At 33.8% G+C, this 12,475-nt stretch overlaps 1 protein-coding gene across 3 annotated transcripts; it reads left to right on the top strand.

Annotated features, from left to right (window-relative positions):
* Window positions 1-1,276: 1,276 nt before the first annotated feature.
* LOC117920515 (protein REVEILLE 8-like) lies at window positions 1,277-12,217 on the top strand. Of its 3 annotated transcripts, none has more exons than XR_004652258.1 (10): window positions 1,277-1,522; window positions 2,682-2,739; window positions 3,176-3,211; window positions 3,438-3,561; window positions 3,659-3,814; window positions 3,925-4,050; window positions 4,739-4,848; window positions 10,594-10,846; window positions 11,209-11,268; window positions 11,514-11,533. XR_004652258.1 is itself a non-coding variant. In XM_034838098.1 (10 exons), exons 1-9 carry the CDS (start codon window positions 1,371-1,373, stop codon window positions 11,607-11,609), a joined length of 918 nt encoding a protein of 305 aa, XP_034693989.1. In that variant the 5' UTR covers window positions 1,279-1,370; the 3' UTR covers window positions 11,610-11,613; window positions 11,760-12,217. The 3 variants fall into 3 exon arrangements, 2 of the variants coding, with proteins under 2 accessions (XP_034693989.1, XP_034693990.1); XM_034838098.1 differs by lacking the exon at window positions 10,594-10,846 and adding an exon at window positions 11,760-12,217 and having other exon boundaries at window positions 1,279-1,522; window positions 11,514-11,613; XM_034838099.1 differs by lacking the exons at window positions 3,176-3,211; window positions 10,594-10,846 and adding an exon at window positions 11,760-12,217 and having other exon boundaries at window positions 1,280-1,522; window positions 11,514-11,613.
* The last annotated feature ends 258 nt before the right edge of the window (window positions 12,218-12,475 follow it).

Below are 12,475 nucleotides of genomic sequence, written 5' to 3'. Positions count from 1 at the left end.
TATGATAGATATTGTTGATTTTGATCTAACTCGATTTTAAAACGTGTTTATAAAATTAAGAAAAATTTATACATATATAAAATTAAAAATTTTCTCATATCACAATCACAAACACTCCAATACACGTTTTTATTGTGTTTCATGAAATTATGGATTAAATAAACAAACATCCTTGATAAATAATTATGATTTTTAAGAAAAATTAAAACGTGCATATGTGATTTGAATTAAAAGGACCATACACGCATAAACCATTACATAATAAAAAAATGCGAATTTAAATATATATATATATATATATATATATATATTTTTTTTTTTTGTTATTCAAAATGACAAAATATACTATTTTTGTGCCAAACTCTCAAAAAGTTTCAATAAAGAAATTTGAATAAAACCAAGCGGATAAGTCTTTAAGAAGAGGGTCAAGGATGTGACAATTCGGCAATTTAAACGGATACGGATTTGCTGCTTAAACTAGTGGAGCAGAGAAACCCGGTGGTAACCAATCTAAAGTCTCTGGCGGGACCCGCCTCCTTTTAGATTCTACGACTACACTTGCGGCCTAAATCCTCGGCTCATGACTCGCGAGCTATTCAACTCCTACGACTGCAAAAGTGGAGCGCCCTCCTCCACTCACTCTGCCGTCAAACTTTTGCCAAAGAATTAGAATCACAATAATAATAATAATAATAATAATAATAATAATAATAATAATAATAATAATAATAATAATAATAAATTTGGAAGTAAATCAAAGACCCACAGATAAAATGTCTGAAATGCCCCAATTAGAATTACAATAATAATAATAATAATAATAATAATAAATTTGAAAGTAAATCAAAGACCCACAGATAAAATGTCTGAAATGCCCCAACAAGAAAGATGTAACATTAATTAATATTAATTAATGAGATGATTTAAAGATAATGAAATTTATAACATTAAAAGATATTAATAAATTGGTAATATAATAAATTTTATAACGTTAAATATTAATAGATTGTAATAAATAAATTGTTAAGGGGTGATTTTAAAATTTAAAAGTAAATTAATGGATATTTTTGAAATAAAAAATTTAATAAAGTGGGATAGATTTTTTATAAAGCGTTATAAAAAAAAAAAAATTATTCCCACGCATGTGGAAAGAGTTCCAGTGGAAACCAAACAAAATAAAAGTAAAAATAAAAATAAAAAACGATTAAATCGGCGCAGGTGAGGTCTTCCAAGTCGACGATTAATTGAGCGGCCTTAGATTGCTCATCCCACATTCCCACCAACTGTAACTACATGAGAGAGAGCCCGCCCGTTCTGAGCACCCTTTCTTTCTGTAAAAGTTTCTCTACCAATGCGCTCTTGACAACGACATGAACTCCAGCTCTCCCAACCCTAAACCCATGGCCTCGTTAACTTCTGGTGATGGCTCAGGCAAGAAGGTCAGGAAACCCTACACCATCACCAAGTCCAGAGAGAGCTGGACCGAGGAAGAGCACGACAAATTTCTCGAAGCTCTTCAACTGTACTTTCTTCATCCCTATTCATTCTCCTTTATCCGATTGGTTCTCGAGAAAATGCCGCAAAATAGATGATTTATAATTCTTTGGATCTTTTTAGTTTTTCTTTTCTCATTGTCAACCAAAGAACTTAATACACCAGGCTGTCTCTTCACACTTTTAAAACCTGATGAATTTCCGCGAGTTGGCTTTTTGGTTGGGCAATTTCTGCAATTGATTCTCATTCATTTGCATATGTTTGTTTCTTTGTTTACTTTTTTCTTATTTATTTTATCTTTCTTGCTCTGTTTTGCTGCTTATGCTTTAGATAGTTTAGTTACAGGTAATGAAAAACTAACAAGCATTAGAAAACAAGAGCTGATAACATATCATGATACGTTTTAGAAGAACTCCTAGATCCACAAGTTGTGATGAACAGCCAAGTTCGCAAAATTGAGGTTTATTATTGATAATAGATATATTACAAACATATCATGAAGTGTCATCGCTGATTTTGAGCACTTCTCCCAAGAAAAAAAAATGATTTATAAAATAAAGTAGGTGTGCTTTGACAGTATGCTTATGGAGGAGAGGGGAAAGATACCATGGTTTGGGAAATGAGGTGGATTATCTCTGCTAACCTGATACCCAAAGATTCAGTGGCATTACCCTTAATTGAAGCCACAGGGGTTATGAAACAAAATACTTAAAATGGGAAGTGTCCAGCTCCGGCATGATAACGCCTGCACCAGCTGGGGCCCATGAGGGCACTTGTTGACTGCAATCCCTCAATCAGCTGAGCTAGCAAAGTTAGGTATCTACACTGTCCCTCAGAAACAGCATTAACCTCGCTATAACTGGATCAGCTATAGTTGGGTTTGATACAATATGATTTAGATAGGCTGTTATGACTTCACATTTGCTTTTGGTTTACTAGGGCTCTTTTATTGAATTACCATTAAAAAGTTGCAATGTACTGGCTACCACTTCTCCAATACCCTTATACACAGCCTCTCTTTTTGTATTTGGCAAAGTAATGTTCCTTTTGTTAGTTCTTTTTGCTCATTTGAATATGATCTCTGGATCAGCCTTGTTTGCCGTCTGTACTTTCTGAAAAAAGACATGGGACTTCTCATGATTTTTCTTGTTTTTTACTCTAATCTGCCTCTTATATGGATTTTTCAGATTTGACCGTGACTGGAAAAAAATTGAAGATTTTGTTGGTTCAAAGACAGTGATTCAGGTTCTTATCTCTTTATATTTTAGCTTGCTTGGAGTTTTCAGTCAACTTTGACTTGAATGAACTTTTACATGTAGCTGTATATTAGCCAATCAGTATACATTGTAGGATTTAAAACAACAAAATACCACTGGGGTCTAGGACAAGCTCATGGAAAATAGATGCATTCTGGGGTTTAACACAAAATATTTACTACAATTTGTCTTTCTCCAATGGATCTTGTCAGCATCCTTGTAAATTTTAGACCAGTAATCATACTTCAGCATGTTTATGGTGACAACATTGTTTATATTTGTCAAACTGATCTCACCTATCAAAAAAAAAAAAAAAAAACTCGAATTGATCTTAAACTTTGATTGTTCAACTTCATGCATCAATACACATGTTTAGCACAATATGACATGCTGATTGAAATAGTTTAAAATTTTCTTTACTGCAGAACTGCCTCTCATGGCATTATGCCTCACCAAAAAAGGTTTGCATTAGTGCATTTATATGATTGCCCTCTACTACAAACTGTACATAACTGCAAAAGTTAATGAACTTACAACCCTAAAGGCATTTGGAAAAAATAAAAAGCAAAATAATGCTAGCACTTTCGTGCTCTGTGTGCTGTAATTTGTTATTAAGTAAAGTTTGGCTCTATTGTTCATGGTGGTTTCATTTATTTAGTTTTTCTATACTGAGTATTTGCATTGCAGATTAGGAGTCATGCCCAGAAATACTTTTTAAAGGTCCAAAAGAATGGGACAGTAGCACATGTGCCACCGCCTCGCCCAAAGCGCAAAGCTATTCATCCTTACCCACAAAAGGCACCAACAAATGGTTTGTCCCTCTTAGTGAAAATAAAAATATATTTCTGATGCTGGATTCAATTTAACTGTTGCCATTCTGACATGCAATTTCTTGTAACAATTAACAGTTTTAGTGCCATTGCAAGCGTCTGTGGCATATCCTTCTTCATTGCATTCCCTTGTGCCTGTATATTCTCCATGGGATGAGACTTCCATGCTTATAAACACTGCAACAAGTGGAATCGCTCCACCCCAAGATGAATACAGTCTTCACATGGTTGAAGGCATGCACTTGTTCTTATGTGTTTTTTGTTAGATAATTATGTAGATTTTGTGTTAGTTATTGAAAGGGAACTTTCAGCACTTATAATTGTATGCAATGTTACTGATTCAGATGATATTGGATCAAAGGGGGTGGCAAAGATTAGTAACAGTGATGTTTGTGGCATTGGAAGGTCAAGCAGAACACTGCCAAGCTCTGAGTTACAGAAGCAAAGAAAACAAGGTTCTGCACTTCATGGTAAGTTTTTAACCATAAGTTCTTTTTTCTTGAAATGAGGCACTTCACTATTGAGTTTTAACCTCTGAGTTATATGATTCATTATAGTGGCATACGAGCACAAAAGGAAAATTTTCAGTGGTAGCTCTGACTGCTCCTTCTATTTTGTCCCTCCAAATTATCCAAAACAGGCACAAAGGAACTGTGCTCCATGCTCTCCTACATTCTTCCCCATAAAACTCCCATGCCATCCCAAGAACTGTTTAATCGAAGAAGGGAGCATCCAAGAGATATCAAAATGGGAGCCTGTCATCATTAACATGGATGATGGGTTTCTGTTTTGACACCTTGGGTTGTAAATTGCCATAACCTCATTCGGTTCTGAAGTGGCTTATAGTGTAGTTTCTCATGATGTTGTCTTTGTCAAATATCATGCTCATTTGATGGTTATTTGATGTAAGTTTACTTCCATATTACTTGCCATGTTGTACTGCAGTGTGCTCTATTCAGCTTAGCCATCAACTAATCGAGCCTCTAAATACGTGAGACCAATGTTATTAAAGCCATTATATTTCTCACATGTTGTCAATTCTTCCTCTCTTATTTTCATGTTCTCACTTCTTAAGATTCATAACTTTGAATATTAATGTATTATTTTTCGTATTAGCTTAACCTTTTAAACTAAAATTATCTACATTTTGTGTCACAGGTATACCAGATTTTTCTGAAGTGTACACCTTTATTGGCAGTGTCTTTGATCCAGACTCTGAGGGTCAAATAGAGAAGCTCAAGGAGATGGATCCCATTAATTTTGAAACTGTGAGTTAAATGAAATTATTCTCAATTTCTATCTTACATTTTCAATTTGCTATCCTAGCAAACTGGATAAAATGATGGGCATGCCTTGCCAAATTCTTTATGCAGAATCATTGTGTGTTTTACTCGTTCTATTGAATTAATCTGGAAGATTATAAATACCCAACTAGCTCTGCTCTAGCAACTTACTGCTTTTAGTTGTTTTACACCTTGGTGAATATCCAATTTCAATAACTTCAAATACAGCCTCAAATATCAGAAATGGTTAAGACACAAGGCCAAGCTCCAATAATTAGGTGAATAACTGTTTCTTTCCTTTTCTCTGTCTCTCTATGCTTGTTGGGGGTTGGGTGGGTGTGGAAGAAAAGTTACATCTGTTTAGAGACTATCTTGTGTTTTATACTCCAAATCAATATGGTGATCATTGTTGTTTTCATGCTTCTTACAGTGTTTTTGTCTTTCTTTTACTCAAGGTTTGAAATATCGATAAACACGAATATCAGTATTTGAATTTTATGGATATATTGAAAATATCAGTGGATATTTTGATAAAAAAATTGATCGAATAGAAATAGTTCAAAATTTATGAAAATGTTTAGAAAACTTTTAAAAAATGATAAAATAAGAAAGAATACACATATTAAAATTATTTTGTAAATGTAATTGACATAAGTATTATTAAAAATAATATTTATCAAATTTTTTTATAGAAAAAATTATCTTAAATTCCTTTGATATATTTATATTCATTTATTTTAAAAATCAAAAACTACTTTTATTAAAACATATTTTATTACATTTTAAATATAAAATTAAAGTCTTTTTAAGATTTATATAAAACATTTTATTTAAGATTTACTTTCTAAAATTTTATTATTTGTGGTGACAACTTTTTGCTGTTGATATTAATTTATTAAAATAATTAAAAATTATATTAACAATTTATCTTATCAAATTAATTTTAATTTATAAAATATCGGAACTTCATTATTAATTTTTTATATTTTAGTAATTTTTGAATAAATTTATATTTTTAATATTTTAAATAAACACATTTAAAATTAAATAAATTAAAAGGATAAATAAATAAAAATTTAAAAGTGAAATGATACTAATTTTTTTGAAATAAGATTAATGAAATAAATGATGATAAATTTAATATTAAAATCATAATTTATTTAATCCAAATGTATTCAATAATTTAAAATAAATGATGATTTTTAACATTTATATTTTTTTATATTTAATTATAAATAATATAAAAAATATTTGTTAAGAAAATTATAATGATGTTTTTTATACTTTTAATAATCAATTAAATAAAGTTTAAAATATAATGATTAGAATTAATTTATTTATTAAAATATAGTAGACTTTAATATATTGAAGTTTATGCATATATATTAACGTAGGTGAAGTCATTCTAGTTGTAACCAGCCTTGAACCCAAGTTTTTTGGACTGGGTTCGAATCCTTTATCTGCGGCTTTAACAATTTTAAGCGTTAGCGTGGGTTGACCATCTCTTGCGTGTGTTGACTAGCCAAAAAATCGGGAAATTTCCCAATAAATCGGCAAAAAACCAATAAAAGCTGAAATATCGATGATATTTTCGATAAATGGGCGAAATATCTCTCATCTGATAATCAATAGCAAATATCCTGTTGAAACTCGCCAATAACCAAAATATGAGCGAAATTTCACCGATTTATTCTGATATTTCAATCACTGCTTTTACTTTTAGGTGTTTTTGGATGTTGATAATTTATTTCCAACCTATTCTTTGTTCTTAGTTTTTGAAGAAATGTGGACTTTATAGATATCCTTCTACAAGCTAAGCCTCTTTTCCTCAGGGTACCAATGTTTCTTCTTGATGAAGTCATGAGACCTTTGTCCTTTGAAGGTTAGGCTTGAATGTTTGAGTTTTAAAGATATAATCGGTGAATTTAAGGCTAATCAATTAAGAAAATCACCCAAGAGGAGGGGTGAATTGAGTTTTAATTTTTTTTTCCAAATACACTAAATTTAAACAAATTAAAGAACAATAAATAAAAAAATAGAGATAGAGAAAGCAAATACAAAGTTTTTATAGTATTTTGACACTTTTTACCTACGTCCATTCTCTTCAAGCTCTAACTGAGTGAAGCTTTAAACTATCTGTGAAGTTTCAACTAAGCTTCCAATGCTCTACAATTGGATTCTGGCTCCAATGGGTGCTACAATATCCCTTCAAGTATATCTCAACTTGAAGCTTTAAATACTCACAACCTCACTTCAATAATCAATGAAAAACACTCTCACCTTACAAAGAAAGGGTAAGATGAATGATAAGGGTGCACTAAGGTGGTTTGCAAGTGAAGAACAATGCACTAAGTATTAAAAAAAGAGCTTTTATTAAGAAATAAGTAGTTGGGAAGATGATTGTAGGTGTTCTCTATGTAATAAATGAAGTGAAGTTATTAGTTTATAGGTTTCTAGCCTTGGACACCAAAAGTGGTAGAAACTAGCCTTGTTCAGTCGAGTTCCAGTTTGACTGGTTGACTAGCCATTGGACATTAAATGCACAACAGGTGACTATTGGGGCTTGACCGGACCTTGATTGGGAAGAGGGTGACCTTCGACCGGGAAAGGGGTCTCTTTGATCAGGAGAAGGAAACCTTGACCAGTTTTTTACCAGGAAAGGGAACCGATTTAGTTGGTTGGCTCTCCTCTTGACCGGTAGGTCAATAAATCCCCGAAAACCTATTTTTTTCAAATCATTTTTTTTTCTAACATTTAGGTAAAGTCTTTAGGTGTTATAATAGGTCAAGTTTAAAATATTTTGCCTAAGGTTTGTGAAAGAATACTCGGGTTTTAATAAAAAAATCAACTTTAATGCATAAACCAAGTATTGAAAGATGCATGATTTAATATGAGAAACCTAGGTGCACCCATGTATTCATCTTACAAATAGATCCTAGGCTTAAGGTCTTCATGCACACTTAAACTTGCATCCATTTGATCCTTTGCTGATTATCTTGAATTTCTCGCATAAAATGTGATTCTCTTCTTGATTTAAAGCCATTAGTAAACTAACCATGGTTTGTTATCATCAAAATGTGATTAGGGGAATCCTTGGGCTAACATAATCTTTAGTTTTCGAGGTTTCTTGTATGAGTAGCATCATCATTGGGCTATGCTGAGAGATTATTGAGCTAATCATATGTATTAGCTTATATTTAAATTAATATTTGGCAGTCAACATGCTACTTTCAAGATTCTGGGTGATGGTAAATCTGCAAAGATTTAAGAATTATTAGAAAATATGTTTCACAAAATAAAATTAGGGTTTTCTTGAAATATAAGAATGTATCATGGTAGATAAGAAACGTGGTTAAACAATAATTAAGCCATGCTTCTAAAAAATAAGGTATGCATATGATCAGCACATGGTGCAATTGTGATTGAGCTAAGTCTCCAAAACATAATTTGTGCATGACCAATTTCTTGTAGTTTAAGTCTATGTTGAATATACTATTTTTTACTGAGTGGTCGTGTAAGAAGAATCTAATAATATGAAAACATAGAAAAAATGTTTGAGGTTAAAAAAGCAAATAAATAGAAAGTTAAACATTAATGGACTGGCGAATGTTATGTCCACATTCATGAACCTAGCCCAGGTTCTTTGATGCTTAACAAATGTATTTTAATTTGCTCCCTAGTTTAAACTGTTATAGGCATAGAGTTACATTTCTTTGACTGGTGCATCACTGAGTCAATAGTGAAGACAGTTAGGATAGTGAAACATGTTCGAAATACAAAACTATAGTTATGGCAGAGTTAGGCTTTATTTGAAATAGCTTAAGCATGATTATGATAAGTTAGAAGAGGTTTTCAAGAGTAGGATGAAGTTTAATTGTTGTATCTGGATGGTTTTTTGTGGGGCTTGGACCATAAACAGCACAAATGTTCCTACTTCCTACAAAAAAAGGGTGAGGCTAAAGTGTTCTGCCAAGCAATTGGAGATATAGGCAATTTCAGGCTCTTAATCATCATTAGGTTAGTAGATGCAACAACTAGTCTAAACCAATAAACCAAGTAAAAGGAGCACAAAGAGACCCAGAAAAGGAAAAAGGAAAAGCATGTTAGGACATTGCTAAAATTACTCTGGAAAGTTTCACTTTATAATCAAGTGAAGAGTAACTTCCTTAATTAGTTACTCATTAGACTATCTATACGGCAAGCTTCCAGAGTGATGCTACATTAATTACATACGAAAACTCAACTTTCTGTGTTGGCTGTTGACAACTACTAACTATGAATCAAATGAGTCAAGCATATAAACCAGAGGCTATATAGCCCTTGAGGCCTGGTTCAAGTGGTAAAGGGTTGGGGTGGGTTTACAGGAGGTTCCAGGTTCAAGTTCCAGGGTCAAGTCCCAATAGGGACAAAAAAGAAAAAAAAAGAAAAAAAACCAGTGGCTATATAATTTTTCCACTAGAAAAATATTCCAAATAAATCAGTTTGCCCTTTTCTGTTTAACATGCACTGCATTGTATTATGTTGTGGAGGAGCTCAATATCCTCTGCTTAAGGCTGTAAAGAAACCAAGTTGAGTTGAGTTTTGACCAGCTTTTGGGCTTGTTATGAAGTTGATATTGAGATGGGCTAGGGCTGGTTATTTTTGTTCTATGCAACAAGGTCACACACAAATGACACTATCAAACTGCTGACCTTAAAATTTTTGCATTGGATGTAAATATGATCATACTCAATTGACAGACCAAGTAACCTATGGTTTGGGTTGGGGTTAGTGGCTCTGACTCAAATCTGTTATGACAAGTTTTATGACATAGGCTTGGTTGATTCTAGCAGATGGTTCAATGATAAAGCCCTGAAAATAAGCTGAAAATATATGGAGCTTTCAAAATTGAGAGTCCAGTGCACATATATAATAAATAGCAACTGTATGCTTTTCATGCATACAGCAAGTTCCTGGAAAGTGAAAGTTCACCAATTAAACTGAATTTGGCCTGAAGAGAAAGTGACTTTAGTTTATCAAATAATTAAGAGCTTGATTCTGAAAAAACATTTAAAATGTAAAGATTGCTTATATAAGAAGTCAAACATTGTGAAGTATGAACAGAGCAAGGAAATTTTCTGCACCAAGAAGTACTGATCTTTACTGTGGAAACAACTTAAGATAGTTGTATGCTTGTTGATAACTCATCCAGAAAGAATTATAACCTTCATGAAAAGCCTGCCCCGGCAGTTTAATTAAAAGGCACACTTCTATTTTCTCACCTGTTCCCAGCAGTTTAGGAGACTGGAATTCCTTTAATAAGATAGCTCATGAGTGACACCTTCAAACCAGTTCCTGATTTCAGGAGTTTAGGAGTGAATATAAGTTTATGAGTGCATGAGTCAACGTGCGCTTCTCTTCCAATCGAATATATTCTATTAGAGCAAAACACACTCTTTCTTCAGCTGTAGAGAGACTTAGAGGATCAATCTTCATCTCCAAAGCTATACCAGCTTCCTATTCAGCAGCCTTGTTTGAAGCTGCTGATTTAGATTGGACTTGGTTTATATGGAACTTGCTTGTGAGTAAGCTGTATGGAACTTGGCCCTTTGAGAACTAGTTCAAGTTAATCATAGCTTTGGCAACATTGTGATGTCAAAGTGGACCATGGTTGCTGAGGTTGGGCCTGTTGTTTGTAATGATTTGATTGCTTATATTCTTAGTTGGTTATGACATAACTGGTGTTTCCAGTGGCAGACGGGTGAGTAACGCGTAAGAACCTGCCCCTGGGAGGGGGACAACAGCTGGAAATGGCTGCTAATACTCCATAGGCTGAGGAGCAAAAGGAGGAATCCACCTGAGGAGGGGTTTGTGTCTGATTAGCTAGTTGGTGAGACAATAGCTTACCTACACGATGATCAGTAGCTGATCCGAGAGGATGATCAGCCACACTGGGACTCTGTAAATTTGCTATGGAAGATTTAACTGTAGTGTCGACATCATTGTAAGATTTAAAACTGTAGTTAGCTATGGCATTCTTCTTTTGTTCACAATGAAGTAGTTTTAGTGTAAAACTTTGAGATGTGTGTTCCTCATTATTTGTTAGGCCTGATAATCATTTGACGTTTTCATGAACTCTTGACCTTTGCTTGTTCCTCATTAGTTGATCAGCCTGACATTCATTTGATATTTCATGAACTCTTGACCTTTTTGGTGGTGTATAGTTTTTGTATTTTTCATGGGTTTGGCTAGTGAAGTGGTATGTGTTACCCACTTGAATCATATGAATTTGATTAATGATTCTCTTACTATGAAGGATATTTCTTGCCAGAAGAATGCTGATGACTCTTTGTGGAACTTTTGTAGGTATTATTGTTGATGAGAAACCTCACTATCAACTTGTCTAGCCCTGATTTTGAGCCAATTGTGAGTGTTATACCCTTCATTTCATGTGAATTTGTCTAAGCTGCAATTGTTCACATTTGATGATTATCTTAGTTCATGAAAGAAAATTTGCATTTGTACTCTATATCTGCAAGCATTACTAGTTACGCATGCTGAAGAGGCATTTCTTATGCAAGCATCAGATAATTCTTTTCCATATCAGAACTTATGTGAAAGTTTGAATGATCAATGCATTGAGTGGTAGACAACTTGGTTGATTGTTACAGAGAGAGGTCCTGTCATCATATGATGCCAATAGCAAATCCGTTGGGGTTGCTGCTGGAAGTCCTGGGAAGGTGCAAAGCACTGATTTATCTTGCTGAACTGGTGAGCAACATCTGCCTGTTTCTTGTGCCCTTCGCCCCTCCTTTTTCCTCTTCTCTGCGTTTCTCTTTGCTTCTTTTCCTTTAACAAACTCCTCCATGGTTATTTGGTGACATTGAACTGGAATATCTATATATTTTCTCCACCAGCATCAATTTTGAGATGCACGATGCTTTCCTGCTCAGCGTGCCTTGTAGTCTAGAAGTCTTAGAATGGCAACAATGGCCCCGAAGGACTACCAAATAGAAGGGAAGTTTCCTCCCTGCTTGGAGGCCTTTACGGATCAAAATGTTCAGATGCTCCAATTGAATGTGTTTTGCTATTTGTAATGATTGCTCCTATACCATATGCTCTTCAATTTTGCATGGTGCATTTTGCCCAAGCCGATGTAACTACGAAAAGGGGAAAAAAAAATCTATGTTCAGTATATGTAATAAAGTTCCAAGCTCCATTAACCTTGAGAGGGTAGGGAGTCCTGTGAGAGGGATGAGAGACGAGAGGCGAGCTCATGATGGGGTGTAGAAATGTCGAGATTACAGTCCAACGTATGTAAGGCATATATTCTGAAAATAAGAAGCTATACAACAAAATTAGCACTGTGTTTTCACAAAAATTATGATGGTAGCGATGGGATGAGGAAGATGACAATAGCAATAACAACGATAAACTTGAGTCAGGGAGAAGGTGGTGGCAAACAACTGGATCATACTATGATCCTTACTTCCTGTGAAGGTACTCAGCATCCTCGATGCAAATCGCCGATACTTTTTTTTAAATAACTGAAGTCAAGCCTTGCAGAGTTTTTACTTCAGGATTATTTAACTAAAAGGAATAAATCATATATGTTAAAAAAAATAAAAGTAAA

The sequence above is a fragment of the Vitis riparia genome, chromosome 8, assembly GCF_004353265.1.
Source record: "Vitis riparia cultivar Riparia Gloire de Montpellier isolate 1030 chromosome 8, EGFV_Vit.rip_1.0, whole genome shotgun sequence".
NCBI classification, from domain to species: Eukaryota; Viridiplantae; Streptophyta; class Magnoliopsida; order Vitales; family Vitaceae; genus Vitis; species Vitis riparia.
Note: the sequence above shows the minus strand (reverse complement) of the source record. Positions and strands in the feature narration are given on the sequence as shown.